Source organism: Lutra lutra, chromosome 3, assembly GCF_902655055.1.
Source record: "Lutra lutra chromosome 3, mLutLut1.2, whole genome shotgun sequence".
Lineage (NCBI taxonomy): Eukaryota > Metazoa > Chordata > Mammalia > Carnivora > Mustelidae > Lutra > Lutra lutra.
Window position 1 is genome coordinate 14,766,688 of NC_062280.1, and position 19,549 is coordinate 14,786,236.

General features: G+C 36.5%; 1 protein-coding gene and 2 pseudogenes across 8 annotated transcripts in view; 1 reads left to right on the forward strand and 2 right to left on the reverse strand.

Annotated features, from left to right (window-relative positions):
- The window catches only part of CARF (calcium responsive transcription factor), a 66,296-nt gene that overhangs the window by 31,447 nt on the left and 15,300 nt on the right, over positions 1 to 19,549 (forward strand). For all 8 annotated transcript variants that reach the window (XM_047720775.1, XM_047720776.1, XM_047720774.1 and 5 more), the window contains 4 exons: positions 5,314 to 5,503; positions 10,538 to 10,658; positions 13,970 to 14,113; positions 18,692 to 18,925. In XM_047720775.1, coding sequence (XP_047576731.1) covers positions 5,314 to 5,503; positions 10,538 to 10,658; positions 13,970 to 14,113; positions 18,692 to 18,925 — 689 coding nt within the window. The remainder of the gene's footprint in view (positions 1 to 5,313; positions 5,504 to 10,537; positions 10,659 to 13,969; positions 14,114 to 18,691; positions 18,926 to 19,549) is intronic.
- LOC125094913 (cell division cycle protein 123 homolog) lies at positions 13,073 to 13,738 on the reverse strand (annotated as a pseudogene).
- LOC125095013 (heat shock cognate 71 kDa protein-like) lies at positions 15,345 to 17,336 on the reverse strand (annotated as a pseudogene).

Consider the following 19,549-nt stretch of genomic DNA (forward strand, 5'->3'; position numbering starts at 1 on the left):
TGTATCACTGGTTCTTTAATTGTGCCCTTGCCCCAGATCTCCAGCTACTTAATTGGAGCTTTACTTGAATTTCACCTCAGTTCACCAGGTGCTAAACAGAAATTACTATGTCACAACTAGCTGTACTTTTTTTTTTTTTTAACATTTATGTATTAAGGTTTTTTAAAATATTTATTTATTTGACAGAGAGAGAGAAATCACAAGTAGGCAGAGCAGCAGGTAGAGAGAGTGGGGGGAAGCAGGCTCCCTGCTGAACAAAGAGCCCGATGCAGAGCTTGATCCCAGGACCCTGAGATCACAACCTGAGCCAAAGGCAGAGAAGTCCAACCCACTGAGCCCCCCAGGTGCCCCAACTAGCTGTACTTCTAAATTCCTTGTCTGTTCAATGACAAATACCTTTTCCTTAGACATTCAGGCAGAGTGTTTTATTTTATTTTTATTTTTTTAAGATTTTATTTATTTATTTGATATAGAGAGAAAGAACACAAGCAGGGGAGTAGAAGAGGGAGAAGCAGATTCCCCATTGAAAAGGGAGCCCAATGTGGGCTCAATCCTAGAACCCTGGGATCATGGTCTGAGCCACCCAAGCACCCCCTAGGCACAGTGTTTTAGATTAAATTCTTCCTTTCCCATACTAAAGTAGTCATCTGATTCTTTTAGTTTTTCCTTTAAAGTATCTCTCTTGGGATGCCTGGTGGCTCAGTCAGTTAAGCGTCTGCCTTTGACTCAAGTCATGATCCCAGAGTCCTGGGTTCAAGTCCCACATCTGGCTCCCTGCTGAGCTAGGAGTCCACTTCTCCCTCTGCCCCCTATTCCCTCTGATTGTGCCCCACCTCCTGACAATTTAATTTAATTTAATTTAAAAAGAACCTAATAAGACATTCTTAAATAAATAAATAAAATCTCTCTCTTTTTGTGGAGTGATTGGGGCCTCCTTCTTCATAGACTTTTGTTATCTTGAACTTAATTATAGTAACAACCTTTACTTTAATCTCTGACTCTTCTATTTCTGGGGCTTACTGTCTAGTTTTCTAAAAATACCTGTCTTTAAATATTGCTTTCATTATTTCTTCTCACTGCCCAATAAGTTCAGTGTCATTTTTTCCATATCATTCACCACTATACATGGCTTTCAAGGTCTTCCATAATCTGGTATTATCTTTTCCTGTTTTATTTTCTACTTTTTTTTTTTTTAAAGATTTTATTTATTAACTTGACAGACAGAGATCACAAGTAGGCAAAGAGGCAGGCAGAGAGAGAGGAGGAAGCAGGCTCCCTGCGGATCAGAGACCCCGATGTGGGACTCGATCCCAGGACCCTGGGATCATGACCTGAGCTGAAGGCAGAGGCTTTAACCCACTGAGCCATCCAGGCGCCCCTATTTTCTACTTTTCTCCCAACTCATCCTTCATTCTTGTTAAGCCTTGTCTTCCTAATTTGTACAAACACTTCAGAATCTTTATCTCTGCCTTGACTTGTTTTGGTTGCCATTTCCTAATCTGTTTTATTTTCTTCTGTTTCCTTTCTAACTATTCTTAAATCCTAATGCAAGTCCTGTGTATCTTTTCTGTAAAGAATTATTATTTTAGCTTTTACCTATTTATCTCTTTAAGTGCTTTGGTATTTATTATCACTGACATTCTTAATTAATTGCCTAATTATTTATTCATCATTACATAGCATTTAGACTATACACTTTTGAGAGAAGGGACCGTGCTTTTGTACCTGTAAACTGTACATGATAATGACTAATTATTAAAATCCTTCATTGTTTTATTTTTTATTTTTATTTTTTTTTAAGATTTCTTTATTTATTTATTTGACAGAGAGAGAGGGAGAGAGAGATCATAAGTTGGCAGAGATTCAGGTGGAGAGAGAGGGGGAAGCAGGCTCCCTGCTGAACAGAGAGCCCGATGCAGGGCTTGATCCCAGGACCCTGAGATCATGACCTGAGCCGAAGGCAGAGGCTTAACCCACTGTGCCACCCAGGCACCCCAAAATGCTTCATTGTTTTAATCAGATTTTCAAAATGGAAAGGAAAAACATTACTTCAGTTTTAATATTTCATAATGTTCTAATAATAAAGTCTAATGATGTGATGTATTGAGTAGAACAATTTTACTATTGTTGCTTTTCTAAGTCATTTATATATAAATCTATTTGTACAGGTAGGTAGACAGATATTTTCCCCCCTCACACTTTTTGTTTATTATAGTTTTTCACTGGTTTCCAAAAGTAACTATTATTGTTGTTTGATGAGGGTTTTTTTTTTTTTTAAGATTTATTTATTATTTTAGAGAAAGAGAGCATGAGCAGGGTGAAGGGGAGAGGGAGAGAGAGAGCATCTCAAGCAGACTCCCTGCTGAGCCCAGAGCCATCATGGGGCAATCCCAGGACCCTGAGATCATGACCAGAGTTGAAACCAACGGTCACATGCTTAACCGACTGAGCCACATAAGCGTCCCTGATGAGGATTTTTTAAATCGTTATTGTAAACTTGACAGAATGCTATAGACATTAAAGCATTAGCAATTAATGTAGTCCAATCAGCTTGTCTTACAACCATGTGCATTGTGTGGCTTACCTAATGTCATACATCTTGTAAGAAATTCATCAAAACTGTCCAACAGAATGAGTATCTCTATCAGTAAAGGATTCTTTCTTCTCTCTAAGCTGTATCAGTAGAGAAAAATAGTTTTGATTAATGACTGAGGAAATATTTTCTGCATTTTGCTTCAGAATATTGTTTAATAGTGGCACCTGGGTGGCTTAGTCTTTTGAGTGTCTGACTTTGGCTCAGTCGTGATCTTGGTGTCCTAGGATCAAGCCCTGTGTTGGGCTCTCTGCTCAGTGGGGAGTCTGCTTGTCCCTATTCCTCTCCCTCTGTCCCTACCCTCCACTCATGCTCTCTCTCTCTCAAATAAATAGTCTTTAAAAATATAGATAGATAGATAGATATAGATATAGTTTAATAATCCTTTTTACTTTCTGACTTTTCATTTAAATTGTTTTTCCATATGCATTTTTTAGGTTTGACCAAAGTGTACTAGCTGGATAAATTTCAAAACTGTATTAAACTTTTATCTCCTGGGGGTACCTGGGTGGCTCAGTGGGTTAAGCTTCTGCCTTCAGCTCAGGTCATGATCTCAGAGTCCTGGGATTGAGCCCTCCATCGGGCTCTGTGCTCGGTGGGGAGCCTGCTTCCCCCTCTCTCTGCTTGCCTGCTTGTGATCTCTCACTTTCTCTCTGTCAAATAAATAAATAAAATCTAAAAAAAAAAAATATTAAACTTTCATCTCCTGATAGAGGCCTGGTTATATTATAATAATTCTGAATTTTTCTTTTCATTGAAGACATTATAAACTCTGTTTATTTTATTTGTTAAAAAATGTTAATAGGTGGACTTTATGTTTCTACTTTTATTTGCAGTTGATATTTGATGAAGAAATATCTGGGCTAGAAAAATATTTGTGAGACCAGGCATTTTTATTATTTTTAGGGGAAATTGGAGATAATGTATTGCTTGACATAAGATTCTCTCTTCTTCTTCTTTTTTTAAAGATTTTATTTATTTATTTGACAGAGATCCCAAGTAGGCTGAGAGACAGGGGGAAGCAGGCTCCCTGTGAGCAGAGAGCCCGATGCCAGGCTCAATCCCAGGACCCTGAGATCATGACCTGAGCCGAAGGCAGAGGCTTAACCCACTGAGCCACCCAGGCGCCCCCAGATTGTCTCTTCTTATTATGACCTAAAGTACAGCCACAACAGTGTTTTTATTAAATATATTCTTGCAGGGTAAAATATTTAGTCTAATAAAAAGATTCCTAGTCCCATATCTCTGGTCTTGTTCCCTTTAATGGAGAAACATACATGGAGTCAGTTGTAGGTCTATGTGCCTTTTAGTGCAGGAGATCACAGTTAATAGATTTTTCTCTTGGTATATGGAAAAAGCTTCTATTTTGTTGAAGTTTACTTACATGTTTGTGGAGAGATAATATCAGTTATTTACACAATTTATTTACCTCTTCCTTGTTTCAGGAAGAATGAAGATAGTTAACAAAATACATAAAATAGGGGTGCCTGGGTGGCTCAGTGGGTTAAGCTACTGCCTTCGGCTCAGGTCATGATCCCAGGGTCCTGGGATCGAGTCCCGCATCGGGCTCTCTGCTCGGCAGGGAGCCTGCTTCCCTCTCTCTCTCTGCCTGCCTGCCTCTCTGTCTACTTGTGATCTCTCTCTGTCAAATAAATAAATAAAATCTTAAAAAAAAATACATAAAATATAGTAGCAAGGTGGAAATTAAAATGGGAACTAAAGAATAAAGAAAAACAAGAATGTAACCATAAAATGGAAGTAAGAAATGTATATCTTAATGAACTGTGGGTATGCACGCACACATTCATATATATGTGCACACATTCACACACACTTTTCTATAATTTAAGCATCTACATTTCAAAAAGGGGAAACCCAGTTATTAAATTCTGTGTCCATGGGTGGCTGGGGGGCTCAGTGGGTTAAGCCTCTGCCCTTAGCTCAAGTCATTATCTCAGGGTCCTGGGATTGAGGCCTGCATTAGGCTCTCTGCTCAGCAGGGAGCCTGCTTCCCCCCTCTCTCTCTGCCTGCCTCTCTGCCTACTTGTGATCTCTATCTCTCTCTCTCTCTGTCAAATAAATAAATATTAAAGAAAAATAAATTCTGTGTCCATTAGATAAAAGTAATTAATTTCCATAAAATAAAACCATTAACTATTTTTGGTACTAAGTTCAGACAGAATTTTCTCTCAGAGAAGCATTATCTTAAAAAGAATTTTGATAAAATGAGCAAATTCTTTTATATTATTTAAGAGATACTATCACAGTTTTCATAAGCTTTCAAAAAAATTGATGTCATACCAAAATTAATTTTAGTGAAAGAAGCCCCATAAGTAACCACTACTTTTATGGCTAGTTTTGTGCCAATCTTTTTGGATCCAGAGGTAGGATTTTAAATATATGGATGAATGGATACACAATGTGTTCTTTAAACTATCCTCCCTAAATATTATTTCTCTCAAGCAAAATTTTGATACTGATGGTGTGGTCATATGAGTTTGACATTATATTCTCTAACATATTTGGAGAATATCTATTTGATAATGCTGGTTAAAAGCAGAGCAGATACACTGGTTGTAATAGATCATTAATCTGAGAGGACAATGACAGTCTTTTGAAAACTGATGAGTCTTTTTTCTTGGACAACCACTTCATTTAATTTTTTGTACAATGAAACATATTTGCTAATAATTTTGTTATTTAATTTCTACCACATGCAGAAAATTGGAGATTCATACCGTGGCTACTGTGTAAGTGAGACCGAATTAGAAAGTGTTCTAACATTTCATAAGCAGCAAACACAGAGTGTTTGGGGGACCCGCCAATCTCCAAGCCCAGCCAAGCCAGCTACACGTTTGATGTGGAAATCTCAGTATGTCCCATATGATGGAATTCCATTTGTCAATGCAGGTACTTTTTTAAGGGAATTATTTTAAAAGGTTCAGCACTGCCATGATCCATTGTAAAAATGTGGTTTTCCTAAAAATTTCCTACCAAAATGTCATTTTTGTGGATGACAACTGAATGTTAATTGATGAAAATGCATGTTAAACTAAAAAGAAAACTTAAATATGACCAATTTTTAAATGAAATTTTATTTTAATATATTAGAATAAATAATACTTCCTTAGATATTATGCTGATACATAGAAAATAAAAATATTAATAGAGCAATTTTATTATTCTAAATATGTATATCTGTTGGATTTTTTTTTATCCAGTCCAGATATTTTCACCTCCCTTGATTCGTCTTGTTGGACAAATTCGTATTCATTTTATATTTTATAGCTCATAACTCTCAAGTTACTGTGTAGAATTTGAATGCAATCTGGAGTTATATTATACAGAATTGTAATATTAGGATTCTCAAGCATCAAATATGTTACATATGCTAGTCAAATATTGGGCTAGTGTGTATTAAAGGGGTAGAGTTTTGTTTGTGTGTGTGTGTGTGTGTGTGTGTGTGTGTGTTTAAGATTTTAAGTAATCTCTACACCCAATGTGGGGCTTCAACTCACAGCCCAGAGATAAGAGTTGCATGCTCCCCCGACTGAGCCAGCCAGATGCCCCTAAAGTGGTTTCAGTTTCCAGAGATTCACCCTTAGGCTAGTCAAATCCAAAAAAACATGACGACAAGTGATTTATTTTAGGACTAGGGAAATACGGATTTAGCTGGAAGAGTTGCAGTCTCATCTTAGACCTCTGAGGGTAAAAAAAGATATGTGGAGAAACATGAGGTACATGTAACCTTTTCTGCCCAGTTTTCATCAGTATTCTATAAAAGAAATACAGCATTTTTCCCCTCCCTAGTTCTAATCCCCATGCTAACTCTCCACAGGCAGCCACTACATAAATTTGGTGTGTATCTTTCCGGTCTATATTTTTATACTTTATCACACATATTTGTATTTACAATAATGTATTTTATTGTTTTGAATATTTTGAAATATTCATAAATGGTAAACTGTGGACATTGTTATGTAAAATTTTGCTCACCCTTATTTCTTGAAATCCATCTATATTGATGCTTACAGATCTTAATTTAACGAGTACATAACGTTCCAGCATATGACGAAACTGCCGTTATTTTTCTACTAATGACCATTTAGGATGTTTCAAATTTTCAGTATTACAAAGAATGCTATAGTCAAACAATATACATTTTCTTTTGAAAAGATGTAAATAAGTTAATAGTGCATGCATTAAAGTGGAAATGCTGAGTTGCGAAGTATGCCCATTTCATTTTTACAAGATTATCTCAAGTTGCTCTCTAAAGTGGTTGTACAAGAGCCATCCCCCAAAAAAGAAATCTTGCATTTGCAACAACATGGATGAAACTAGAGGATATTACGCTAAGCGAAATAAGTCAGAGAAAGACAGTTATCATATGACCTCACTCATATGTGGAATTTAAGAAACAAAACAGAGGATCATAGGGTAAGGGAGGGGGAAAAGAAAGCAAGACAAAATCAGAGAGAGAGACAAACCATAAGAGACTCTGATTCATGGGAAACAAACTGAGAGTTGCTGAAGGGGAGAGGGGTGAAGGATTGGGGTAATTGGGTGATAGACATTAAAGAAGGCACATGATATAATGAGCACTGGGTACTATATAAGACTGATCAATCACTGACCTCTACATCTGAAACTAATAATACACTGTATTAATTAGTTGAATTTAAATTAAAGAAAGACCACCTAGTAAAAAAATAAAAAATAAAAAATAAAATGGCCGTACAGGTGCAAAATCTGTTCTCTAAAATTTTGGCCACATGTATTTCAGAATTTTTGGAATGTAATATATTACAGAATACTCAACAGCAAGTATTCTGTTGACCCTATCACATAATCGAACATAGTAATATTTTATGGTTAGTAACACTAAGAGGTACAAAGATTATAAATAGTCACATAAAGTTCAGGTCAGGTTTTGCAATTAAATGCGTTCCAAAAAATTTTGTTTTCTGAACTTCTTCAGTTTCAGAATTGTATGTGTGGAATTAGCAACCTGTACCAATTGTTACTTGTTTCAGCAATGTATGAAAATTTCCCTTTCCTTCATTTACCTTATGACACAGCATTGTCAGACTTTAAAAATCTTTATATTCTGGAAATTTTCATATATATATAGATATAGATATATATACATATCTAAAAGTAAAGGTAACATATCTAATAGTATGTGTGTGTGTATATATCTATATATGTCTGTATCTCATAGTGAAGGTAATAATATGTAGAATCCTATGACTCTCCCTGTATCCATCATCCAGCTTCAACAACTATTAGCATATGATCATTCTAGACTCATTTATATCCCTACCCACTTTTTTATTCCTCACCTCCAAGATGATTTTATAGCAAATTCCAGATATCCAGTTGCTTTATCTGTAATTACCAAAGTATATATTATATTCTAAAATATGTATCTCTAAGAGATAAGGATCTTTGTATATGTACATATATACAATGACAATCACATTATCATATTATAAAAGAATTAACAGTAATTTCTTAATGTCATAAAATGTCCAATGTTCACATTTCTTTACTTCTCTAATAATTCTTTTTCCATAGGTTTGTTCAAATTCACATCCAGACAGATTCCACAGTTTACATTTGGTTTTATCTCTTGAAATTTTTCTAAAAATTTCTCTCCTCTTTTCCCCCAGGTAGTTTATCCTGTAGAGTTTTCTGTATTCTGAGTTTTGTTGATTCCATCTCTGTGCTGTAGTTCAGCATGTTTTTTAAAAATCCCCTATATTTCCTGTGGACTCTTAGATCTAGAGGCTTGATTAAATGAAGATTTGATCTCCATTATTTTGCAAGAATATGTCATAGGTGTGTTCTGTACTTCTTATTGCTGCCTATGTGCAACAACCTTTTTGTGATGTTAAAATTCATCAGTGGATTCAGTTATTTTAGAATACTGTCAGATTTTTTATTTTTGCCAATGTGAAGAGTGTGAGATGGTATTTTATTATTGCTTGAATTTGCATTTCCGTATTTACTAGTAAAGTTGAACATCTTTTTATTTGCTCATTTAATATCTTTTTTTCCTTTCTGAATTGCCTATTCATAGTCTTTACCCATTCTTCTGTTTGATCCTTTATTATTATTTTTTTAAATAAATTTTTAAAAAGATTTTATTTGTTTATTTGACAGAGAGAGAGATCACAAGAGGCAGAAAGGCAGGCAGAGAGAGAGAGAGGGAAGCAGGCTCCCTGCTGAGCAGAGAGCCCAATGTGGGGCTCGATCCCCAAATCCTGGGATCATGACCTGAGCCGAAGGCAGAGGCTTTAACCCACTGAGCCACCCAGGCGCCCCTTGGTTCTTTATTTTTTAAAAATTATTTGTAGCTCTTTACATTCTCCATATTAATTCTTTATTACTATTATTATCTCTAAGTTAATATAAATTCTAAAATTTGTATTTAAAATTTTTAAGTTTTAAATTTTAATGTCAGCTTTATCAACACTTTTACATGATTCTTTTTTATTTTATATTTGAAAAATTTGCTGTACTCTACCTAGAATAGGATATTTTACCTAAAGCCATAAACTATATAGTTTTCACATACACCTATTTATATTCTGTTGCTATGTAACAAATTACCCAAAACTTGATGGCTGAAAACAACAAACATTTATCTCATGGTTTCTGTGAGTCAAGAATCAAAGAGCAGCTTAGCAAGGTGGTTCTGCCTCAGTTTCTGTCACGAGACTGCAGTTAAGGTGTTGGCTGGAGCTGTAGTCCTCTCACCATTTGGTTGGGGGAGGATCTGCTTCCAAGCTCACTCCTGTGGCTTATTCCTTGCCACATGGGCCTCTGCACAGAGCTGCCACACTGCAGACAGTTGATTTCGCCTAGAGAGACCAATCCAAGCAAGAGCAAGAGAGTACCCAGAAGTCACAGTCTTTTTATAACCTTATATCAAAAATAACATCTTCTTACTTCAGCCATGTTCATTAGAAGTAAGTTAATAAGCCTAGCCCATGCTCAAGGGGAGGGAATTAAACAAGAATGTGAGTACTAGGAGGCAGGGATCGTTGGGGGCCATCTCAGAGGCTGGTTATTACATTATTGCAGTCCCCCCTTATCCGCAATTTCACTTTCCAAGGTTTCAGTTGCCTGTTCTCAACCACAGTCTAGAAGCAGATGATCTTCCTTCTGACATAGTGTCAGAAGGTGAATAGTAGCCTAATGCTATGTCACAGTGCCTTTGTCATTCACCTCATTTCATCTCATCACATAGGCATTTTATCATCTCACATCATCACAAGAAGAAGAAGGGTGAGTACAGTACAATAAGATATTTTGAGAGAGACCCCATTCATATAGCTTTTATGACAGTATATTGTTATAATTGTTCTATTTATAAGTTATTGTAGTTGCTCTCTTACTGTGCCTAATTTATTAATTAAACTTTATTATAGGTATATATAGATAGGAAAAAACATAGTTTATATAGGTTTTAGTATTGTCCATCCTTTCAGGCATTCACTGTGGGTCTTGGAACGTATCCCCCGCGGATAAGGGGGGACAACTGTATTCTAACAGTACAAATAGAAATAAGGAAAAAGTATAAAAGAATATAAAACTTTACATAACAATATTTACTAACAAATGTAGCTTTTGCTAATTTCTACTTATAGAATGGTGAAATTTTATTATTAAAAACCATATGTATGTAAATATCAGTTAACATTCAGTAACTGTGGTATTTGTAAATTTCTTTAACCATAATGTACTTTTGATAAATATTATTATCTTTTAAACTTATGTGTTTATACATCTTAGTAAGACTTACTGATGTTTTCTTTCCTTAAACTTGTGTAATTGAAAGTATAAATTTGGACATTGCCACCACTGAGTTATTTTTATTCTAGTGTCCAGAACAGATGGATACTTGAATTAATATCAATAGTTGGTTTTGGCCCACAGGGAGTAGAGCCGTGGTAATGGAGTGCCAGTATGGGCCAAGGAGGAAAGGTTTCCAGTTAAAAAAAATCAGTGAGCAGGAGAGCAGGTCTTGTCAGCTCTACAAAGCCACTTGTCCAGCCCGGTAAGCTTTATTTTCTTTAATTTCCTGTTTATTAAGTATTTATTTTCTAATAACTAATGTGTACATTTTTATTGTGTTTAAACAATGCCAATAAGTGTACAGTGCAATATGTTTCCTTTTACTTCTACTCCCTATGTCCCTTTTTATTTATTTATTTGTTTGTTTATTATAATGTTCCGTTAGCCACCGTATAGTACATCATTAGTTTTTGATGTAGTGTTCAACGGTTCATTAGTCCTATGTCTCTTTTTAAGGCAACAGCTCTTACCAGCTTCCTGAGTAACTCTCCAAAGATATTCTGTGTATATGCATGCATACCTATCCTCCTTTATACTCATGAATGTTGAAATCTCAGTAAAACCTACTAATGTTTTCTTTCCTTAAAGTTAGGTAGTAGTAGGTGCCTCGTTAGCTCAGGTAGCACGTCAGTCTCATAAAGTTAGGTAGTAGCATACTTTCTTTCCTGCTGTGAATTCACATTGCTTTATTTCTATTCTAAATGCCTATTGTGGTTATTTACTGCACAACTGTTTTTGCTTCACACTAGTGTGAATGTAATGATATATACCACTCTATGCTTTGTTTTTGTTTTTTTTATTTCATTCCCAGTATATCTCAAAATTGTCTCCATATCTTCACATGAAAGGACTTGTTCCTTCTTTGCATTTATTTATTTTAAAATTGAAATATAATTGGCATATAACATTGTATTAGTTTCATGGTTCCTTCTTTTCAGGAGCCATCAATATTGCATTTATGGATGGATTGTCATTTACTGAATTAGTCCTCTAATGATGGACATGTATGTTCTGAAAAGTATTCTTTATTATTATATACAAAGCTCCAGTTAATAACATTATACCTATTTGTATACTTGTGCAAGTACATCAGTAGAATAAATTCGTTGAAATGAAATCGCTAGTGCAAAGGTTATATTATTTTAAATGTTTACAGGTATTACAAAGACAATTGCTCTTTAGAAAGATTTTAACAATAATATTCATACCAGCAATGTATGAGATCAACACAGTAAGTTTTAGATAGACTAAGACTACAGATTGGTGATTGCTTTGGGTGAGAATGAAAAATTTGAAGCAATAAAAGATTTTTGTAATGTTCTTTCTAATATTTTTTTAGACATTGAAAGTTTTAAATTCTCAGATAAAATTTTAAAAGATAATGTATAAAGGTTGGGTATAGTTGATCTTTGAAATATTTTATTTCAACATCACCTTTATATCACAAACCTGTACATTCTCAAGAAGTTCTTCAAATTAGTTCAGAAGAGTTTTCATAACTTTAGGTAATATTTAAACTTGACTGTGAAGCAAAACTTTTAACTGCTTTTAAATATAAGCAGTATAAAACTTCAGATATAACTTGGGAGAAAACCTCTATGTGTGAAGAAATAACTTTATTCCCTATATCATTCTACAAGTACTTTTTGAATATCAGTTGTGTCCAGCAATACTTTGGGTGCCATGGGAAAGAGGGAGACTGAAAGAGGTACAAGATACTACTTAATCATGGGAAACTTAAGATATAGTTGAGGCAGATCAGAAAACAAAAAACTTGGAAAAGATAATGGTATAGTATATAGTACCAAATGTGTCAGGTTAGCTAACTCAGCAGAGAAGGAACATATCCATGCAAATTCATTAACAGGGAAGAAAGTACAACTTAACATGAATGCTGAAGTTTAGATTGCGTTTGGGTAGATAAAGAGTGAGGGGGGAGATACTGTAGGTCAGGAAATTATATGAATAAAGATATGATGTGACTGTATTTTTGGTAACAGAGGAAGAAGGAACATTGAAATGATAAACTGGTCTGAAAAAAGCAATTTTACATTTGAAGTAATTGAAAGTTAGATTAGGTAAATAAGCTAGAATCATATGGGATGCCTTGACTCATGCCAAGAAATTTGTACTCGATTAAAGAGCAGGTAGATTCTTCAACAGAGAAGTACAAATTTGAAGAATTATTGTAGTATTAATATATCAAGTAGATTTAAGGAATGAGACCAAGAGGCCCAGAAGAAGGCTATTAAATTAATCTAGGAGTGAGTTTTTTGTTTATGTTTAAGGTCTAATTATCATTTATTTTTCCAAGTAGCAAAGTTCCTCCCTTTTTTTCTGGCTTATTGTATATGAATATAAAAAAGTATTGATTTCACACTGTCTCTCACTCCAACAGAATGGGGTAACAGGAAGTTGTGAGTTGAAAGTAGCCTCCTGACACCAGTGTGGTTTCCTGTTTACCTGGGACTTGAACTCTGGTGCTCTCATCAGTCATCCTTTTACCGTTTTCTTTTCAGTTTACGAAAATCAATGAGTTTATGAGCATCCTTCCCAGTAGACGGGTCTGCAAAGTCTTTGGGAAGTCAGTAACTCACGTAAGACAGGGTTGCACTGTCACTTTATGATTTGTGTAATGGAAGGCTGAAGAATCAATTCATACCATTTTCAAAGAATAAGCTCATATTCTATACAGGGATGTGGAGAATCATCAGTACAATGAAAAAAATGGTTGAATGAAGTTGTGAGTGATGAAATCAGAACTCTTGAACAGTAGAAAGACTTCACTGAGGGCTTTATATTTCAGAGAACTGTTCATTGCTATCCAGTATATATCCCTTGGGGCACTCCAGTTAAGCTTAGGAAATACACCCCCCCCCCACCTCCCCAGGAGTTGATAGCTTCTTGACCTTTAGTGGTGACTTTGGGAAACTCTGGTGCCGTAAGGGTATCCATGTTCTCATCATCCGACCACTGTATTTCTTCTGCCTTATTATCACTGTTTGGCTAAGAACTTGTTGGCGGATCTTCTCTTCCTGAAACCACCAGAGTTCCATCATCAAGTAAATAATCCTTCACATTCTGAGGAGTGGAAGAATGACAAGTAATGGTAAGGCTTCTGAACAGCGGCTGCCACACAGAGAACTGACAGTGCAGCACATGCTCCTTCTTCATCCTCCAGCTGCCACAGCTGCTGCCCATCCCCTCCTGCCAGCACAATTCCAGAACCCCCAGGCATGAGTTTTTTATGGCTTCCAGGAAAATTGGGAAGAGGCAAATCCAGAAACAAAAGTTGATATCCATAAATATTCAGATATTTTTCCTGATGTTTTGATTATTGTTAATTTGCTAAATATTATGCACTGAGAATATGGCCTATTTTTCAACATAATCCGCTGAATGCTTTCTAGTTTTATTGATTTTTCTCTAAACTTCAATGCATAAACTTCCACTTGGTAAATTTGATTTTCTTGATATTATAATGAAAGAAATTCTTCTTTTACTTACAAATAGGATTTACATTAAAAAGGTACAGAAGTTTCCTGAATATAGAGTTCCTACAGACCCCAAAATTGATAGGAAAATAATCCGAATGGAGCAGGAAAAAGCCTTTAACATGCTAAAGAAGAACTTGGTAGATGCTGGCGGTGTTCTTAGGTATGACATTTATATTATTATTTTATTTTTACAAATTAATTAGCTCCATTTACAAGATATTTTTTGTAAGAGAATTTATAAATATGTTTTCTAATTATTTCATTAAGAATGGTTTTAATAAGGGAGATGTCTCATTAGCAATTCCCTAGGTATTAAAATTTGCCACTGTGTAAGCCATTGAGTTTATCAACCACATGTTCTGATAATGCTTACCAAAGACTTATGTATACCATATGGGAAGTTTTCCCCAAAATGACAAATATGTCTTTAGCAACACATGTAATTATATATTTCATACTTTGTTTCTGATATTTCTTAGGAGCCAAACTTAGAGTCACCTATATATATATTTTTAACCCATCTTTGATTACCTATAGCAGCCAGAAATTAATTCTAAGCCCTACATAAAATTCCATTCTATATACTTTTTGTGCTTCAGAGTTTACATAAGAAGAATGTTGGCTGGCTTTCTTACTTTTCTTTATGGGTTCATCCACAGGAAGAATTTACGGTAGTACAATGGGATTAAGTGCAATATAGTTTTTGTAAAAACAAAACAAAAAAACTTTTGGATATGTACACCTGGGTGGCTCAATTGGTTGGGTGTTCCAACTCTTGGTTTCAGCTCAGGTCATGATCTTGGAGTTGTGGGATCAAGCTGTGTCAGACTCCATGCTCAGTGGAGAGTTTGCTCTTCTCTCTCTGCACATCCCCAGTCTTGTGGGCTCACTCTCTCTCTCTCTTTCTAATAGACAAATCTTTAAAAAAATAAATACGTAAGTATGTAAAATGAACTTTTGGATATATGAAAAATGAGTAGCCAATAATTAGATCATTCAGTTTGGAGAACATTGCATATAATTTTTTTTTTTGGCCAATTTTAAATACAGTTTTATTTAAGACATTGCATTTTCCATTTAACAATACAGTACTTATAAAGTGCAATGTTGGGGTGCCTGGGTGGCTCAGTGGGTTAAGCCTCTGCCTTCAGCTCAGGTCATGATCTCAGGGTCCTGGGATCGAGCCCCACATCGGGCTCTCTGCTCAGCAGGGAGCCTGCTTTCCCCTCTCTCTCTGCCTGCCTCTCTGCCTACTTGTGATCTCTGTCTGTCAAGTAAATAAATAAAATTTTTAAAAAATGCAATGTTTATTTCCTTTCCTGTGCACATATTCCATATTCAGGTATCAAAAATGCCCAGTTTTTTGCTATAGCAGCTCAACTCTACAGCTGCCATGGATTTTGCTACAAATTTGGGTCCTTTGAATATTGTGTGTGGAACAATGCTAGACCTATTTATTCTCAGGTTGGTTTAATCAACCTCTTCAATGGTGGGCCCAGAGGAGGCACCACCAGAGGGAGGAGCTCCACTGCCAGGGAAGCCTCCAGGCACTCCTCCTGGCATACGCCCTGCACTCTGGTACAGCTTGGTGATGATGGGATTGCAGACTTTCTCCAGCTCTTTCTGCTGGTGTTCAAATGCTTCCTTCTTGGCAGTCTGGTTCTTATCAAGCCGGTTGATGATTTCATTGCACTTGTCAAGAATCTTCTGTTTGTCTTCATCATTTATCTTGCCCTCAAGTTTTTCATCTTCAACAGTTGCTTTCATGTTGAATGTGTAAGACTCAAGTGAATTCTTGGAAGACACCTTGTCCCGCTGTTTCTCATCTTCAGCTTTGTACTTCTCAGCTTCCTGGACCATGCGCTCCGTATCTTCCTTGCTCAAGTCGCCCTTGTCATTAGTGATGGTAATCTTGTTCTCTTTGAGGATACCATTAGCATCAATATCAAAAGTGACCTCAATCAGTGGGACACCACGAGGGGCAGGAGGTATGCCTGTGAGTTCAAACTTTCCAAATAGGTTGTTGTCCTTGGTCATGGCACGCTCATCTTTATATACCTGAATAAGCACACCAGGCTGGTTGTCAGAGTAGGTAGTGAAGATCTGTATCTGTTTGGTAGGAATGGTAGTATTATGCTTAATGAGAACAGTCATGGCTCGTCCAGCAGTTTCAATGCCAAGAGAAAGTGGAATGACATCCAACAACAGCAAACCTTGAACATTTTCAGGTTTGTCTCCAGAAAGGATGGCTGCCTGGACAGCTGCACCATAAGCAACAGCTTTGTTAAGGTTGATGCTCTTATTCAGTTCTTTCCATTGAAGAAATCTTGGAGAAGTTTCTGAATCTTGGGGATACGGGTAGAACCACCCACCAGGACAGTATCATGGATCTGAGACTTGTCTAACTTGGCATCCAGAAGGGCTTTCTCTACAGGGTCCAGGGTGCCACAAAACAGGTCAGCATTTAATTCTTCAAACCCGGCATGAGTGATAGAAGTATAGAAGTTGATTCCTTCATACAGAGAATCAATCTCAATACTGGCCTGGGTGCTGGAAGAAAGTGTACGTTTAGCACGTTCACAAGCAGTACAGAGATGACGAACTGCCCTCTTGTTTTCACTGATATCTTTCTTATATTTGCGCTTGAACTCTGCAATAAAATGGTTGACCATTCAGTTGTCAAAGTCTTCTCCACCTAAGTGGGTATCTCCAGCTGTGCACTTAACCTAAAAGATCCCATCTTCAGGTAGTAAGGATTGACACATCAAAAGCGCCACCTCCTAAGTCAAAGATCAGCACATTCCTTTCAGCTCCAACTTTTTGTCTAAGCCTTGAGCAGTAGCAGCAGCAGTTGGCTCATTGATGACTCAAAGTACATTGAGACCAGCAGTAGTTCCAGCATCTTTGGTAGCCTGACGCTGAGAATCATTGAAGTACACAGGTACTGTGACAACTGCATTGGTAACCATCTTCCCAAGATAAGCCTCTGTGATTTCCTTCATTTTTGTCAAAACCATAGAAGACACCTCCTCTGGATAGAAGCTTTTTGTCTCTCCCTTGTATTCTATTTGGACTTTGGGCCTGCCAGCATCATTGACCACCATGAAAGGCCAATGCTTCATATCAGATTGGACAACAGCATCATCAAATCTCTGTCTAATCAGGCATTTGGCTTCAAAAACTGTGTTGGTGGGGTTCATCACAACTTGATTCTTTGCAGTATCACCGATCAATCATTCAGTGTCCATGAAGGTGATGTAACTTGGGGTGGTTCGGTTTCCCTGATCACTGGCAATTATTTCCACTTTGCTGTGCTGGAAGACACCCACGCAGGAGTAGGTGGTGCCAAGATCAATGCCAGCTGACATGGTTGCTTCTGTGTAGGCCTGGCTCAGCTTGAGAAGAACAAGGAATCCAAAGATGTAGCCCCACGTTCAATGAGCTGGAGAACATCGCATATAATTTTTAAATAGCCTCCATTTCATGCAGTATCAGTCATCGCAAGCACTTTATACAAAAGTATCAATTAAAACAGTATCCTACCAGATGATTTCATTTTCCTAGCATCTGTTCTTTTGCACTGCAATATGAAAGACCTATATTCATCTTCTAGTTGGTTCTCTTGCTCATTGGAGCAATAAGAGCTTGTGCAGTAGAGGGGCTGTGGGGCAATAAAGGTAGTATATTGAGCTCCTGTCAGGGAAGATTCTCCCTCTGAGCTCAGTCTTGGTAGACTCTGAATTATAGCCACCTTTTGTTTGGAAGGATTATAGGTGGAACACAGAATAATTTGGGGACAAAATCATAGAAGAATGGGAAAATACAGTTTAGAAGATGATGACTTTAAAAGTCTCATTATTTTGAGGTAAATTTAATTAGCATGAAATTTAAAATACCATTTTCATATATACTTAACTCCTGTACCCTCCTTAACTAAAGGGCCATAGTGAAAATCCATAAGGTTTTATAAAGATTTTTATTTAATTGGATATAAAGCCAACTTAGAAGAGTCAAGCAGGGGGGTAGGGGGTGCTTGGGTGGCTCAGTTGGTTGGCTGTCCAGCTCAGGGTGGTGAGATGAACCCCAAATTGGACTCCATGCTCAGTACAGAGTCAGCTTGAGATTCTCTGCCTCTCCTGCTCTTTCCACTCTCTTTCTGCCCCTCCTTGCCCCAACGTGTGCACGTGCTCTCTCTTTCTCTCTCTCAAATAAATAAGTTAATTAACTATTTCTAAAAAGAAGAAGCCTAGAACATTTTAAATTTTATTTATATCCTTTTTATTTTTTTCAAAGATTTTATTTGTTTATTTGACAGAAAGAGAAATGAGAGAGGGAACACAAATAGGGGGAGTGGGAGAGGGAGAAGCAGGCTTCCCGCTGAGCAGAGAGCCCGATGTGGGGCTTGATCCCAGGACCCCAAGATCATGACCTGAGCTGAAGGCAGAGGCTTAACCCACTGAGCAACCCAGGTGCTCTGATATCTATTATTTTAAAATTTGTTACATTTACTTAATATGATATATCATCGTTTCTTAAAAGACTATTCTTGGGGCGCTCTGCTCAGCGGGGAGCCTCTTCCGCCTCTCTCTGCCTGCCTCTCTGCCTACTTGCAATCTCTGTCTAATAAATAAATAAAATCTTTAAAAAAATTATTATTTTTCTTGTTGAGTTTTAACATAAGTAACTATGATTCTTGCCTTCATCTAGTAACATAATTTTAAGTATTTCTTCTTATCAGGTGGTATGTACAGTTACCTACAAAGCAAGCTCATCAGTACCATGAATTAGAGACTTCCTGCCTCCCTTTGCCACCTTCCTCTTTTCCTGTGTCTTCTCTTGAAGAAGAGGAAACTGCAATTAGGGATGAGAACTGTGCATTACCCTCACGTCTACATCCCCAAGTAGCACACAAGATTCAAGAATTAGTGTCACAGGGAATAGAACAAGTATATACAGTAAGGAAACAGCTAAGGTACAGTAAAAACAAATTATTCTTTTACATTTTTCATTATTGTTTGTTGGTTTAAATAATATATTTATCATCATAAACCTTTTCCAAGATATATGGTATCAGAATAGTTAAGGAATATAATTTATTAATTTGTTAAAATAATCTTATTTATGAACTGATCATTTTCTAACAGATACTTGGCAAGCTGTGAGTAATGATTCAGCTTACTCATTTGAAATATTCCATATTCAAATTTAGCAAATTGGACTATTTCTGAATTATATATAAATTGAATTACATAATAAATGCCTCTATAGGAAAAAAAAGCCTTCATAGAGCCAAAGATTTTAAAACCTAGACCAGGATACTTACTTAAGCTATTTGAAATGCAATGAAATTGTATTATAACAAAAGAACATGGATAGTTCTTTGTAGGATGGAAGGTTACATGTAGCACTCTGGTACAGTGTTACTGATTCTCAGGATACAATACTCATGATCGCACTTATTCTTGCAACTATATAAAGCGGGGGTGTTTACCTCCATCCCGCACATGAGAAAGCAGGTACTACAAGTGGTTAAATAAATGGCTCAAGATGTAGAGGCAGAACTGAAATCGAGATCTAATGCTACAGCCTGTGCTCT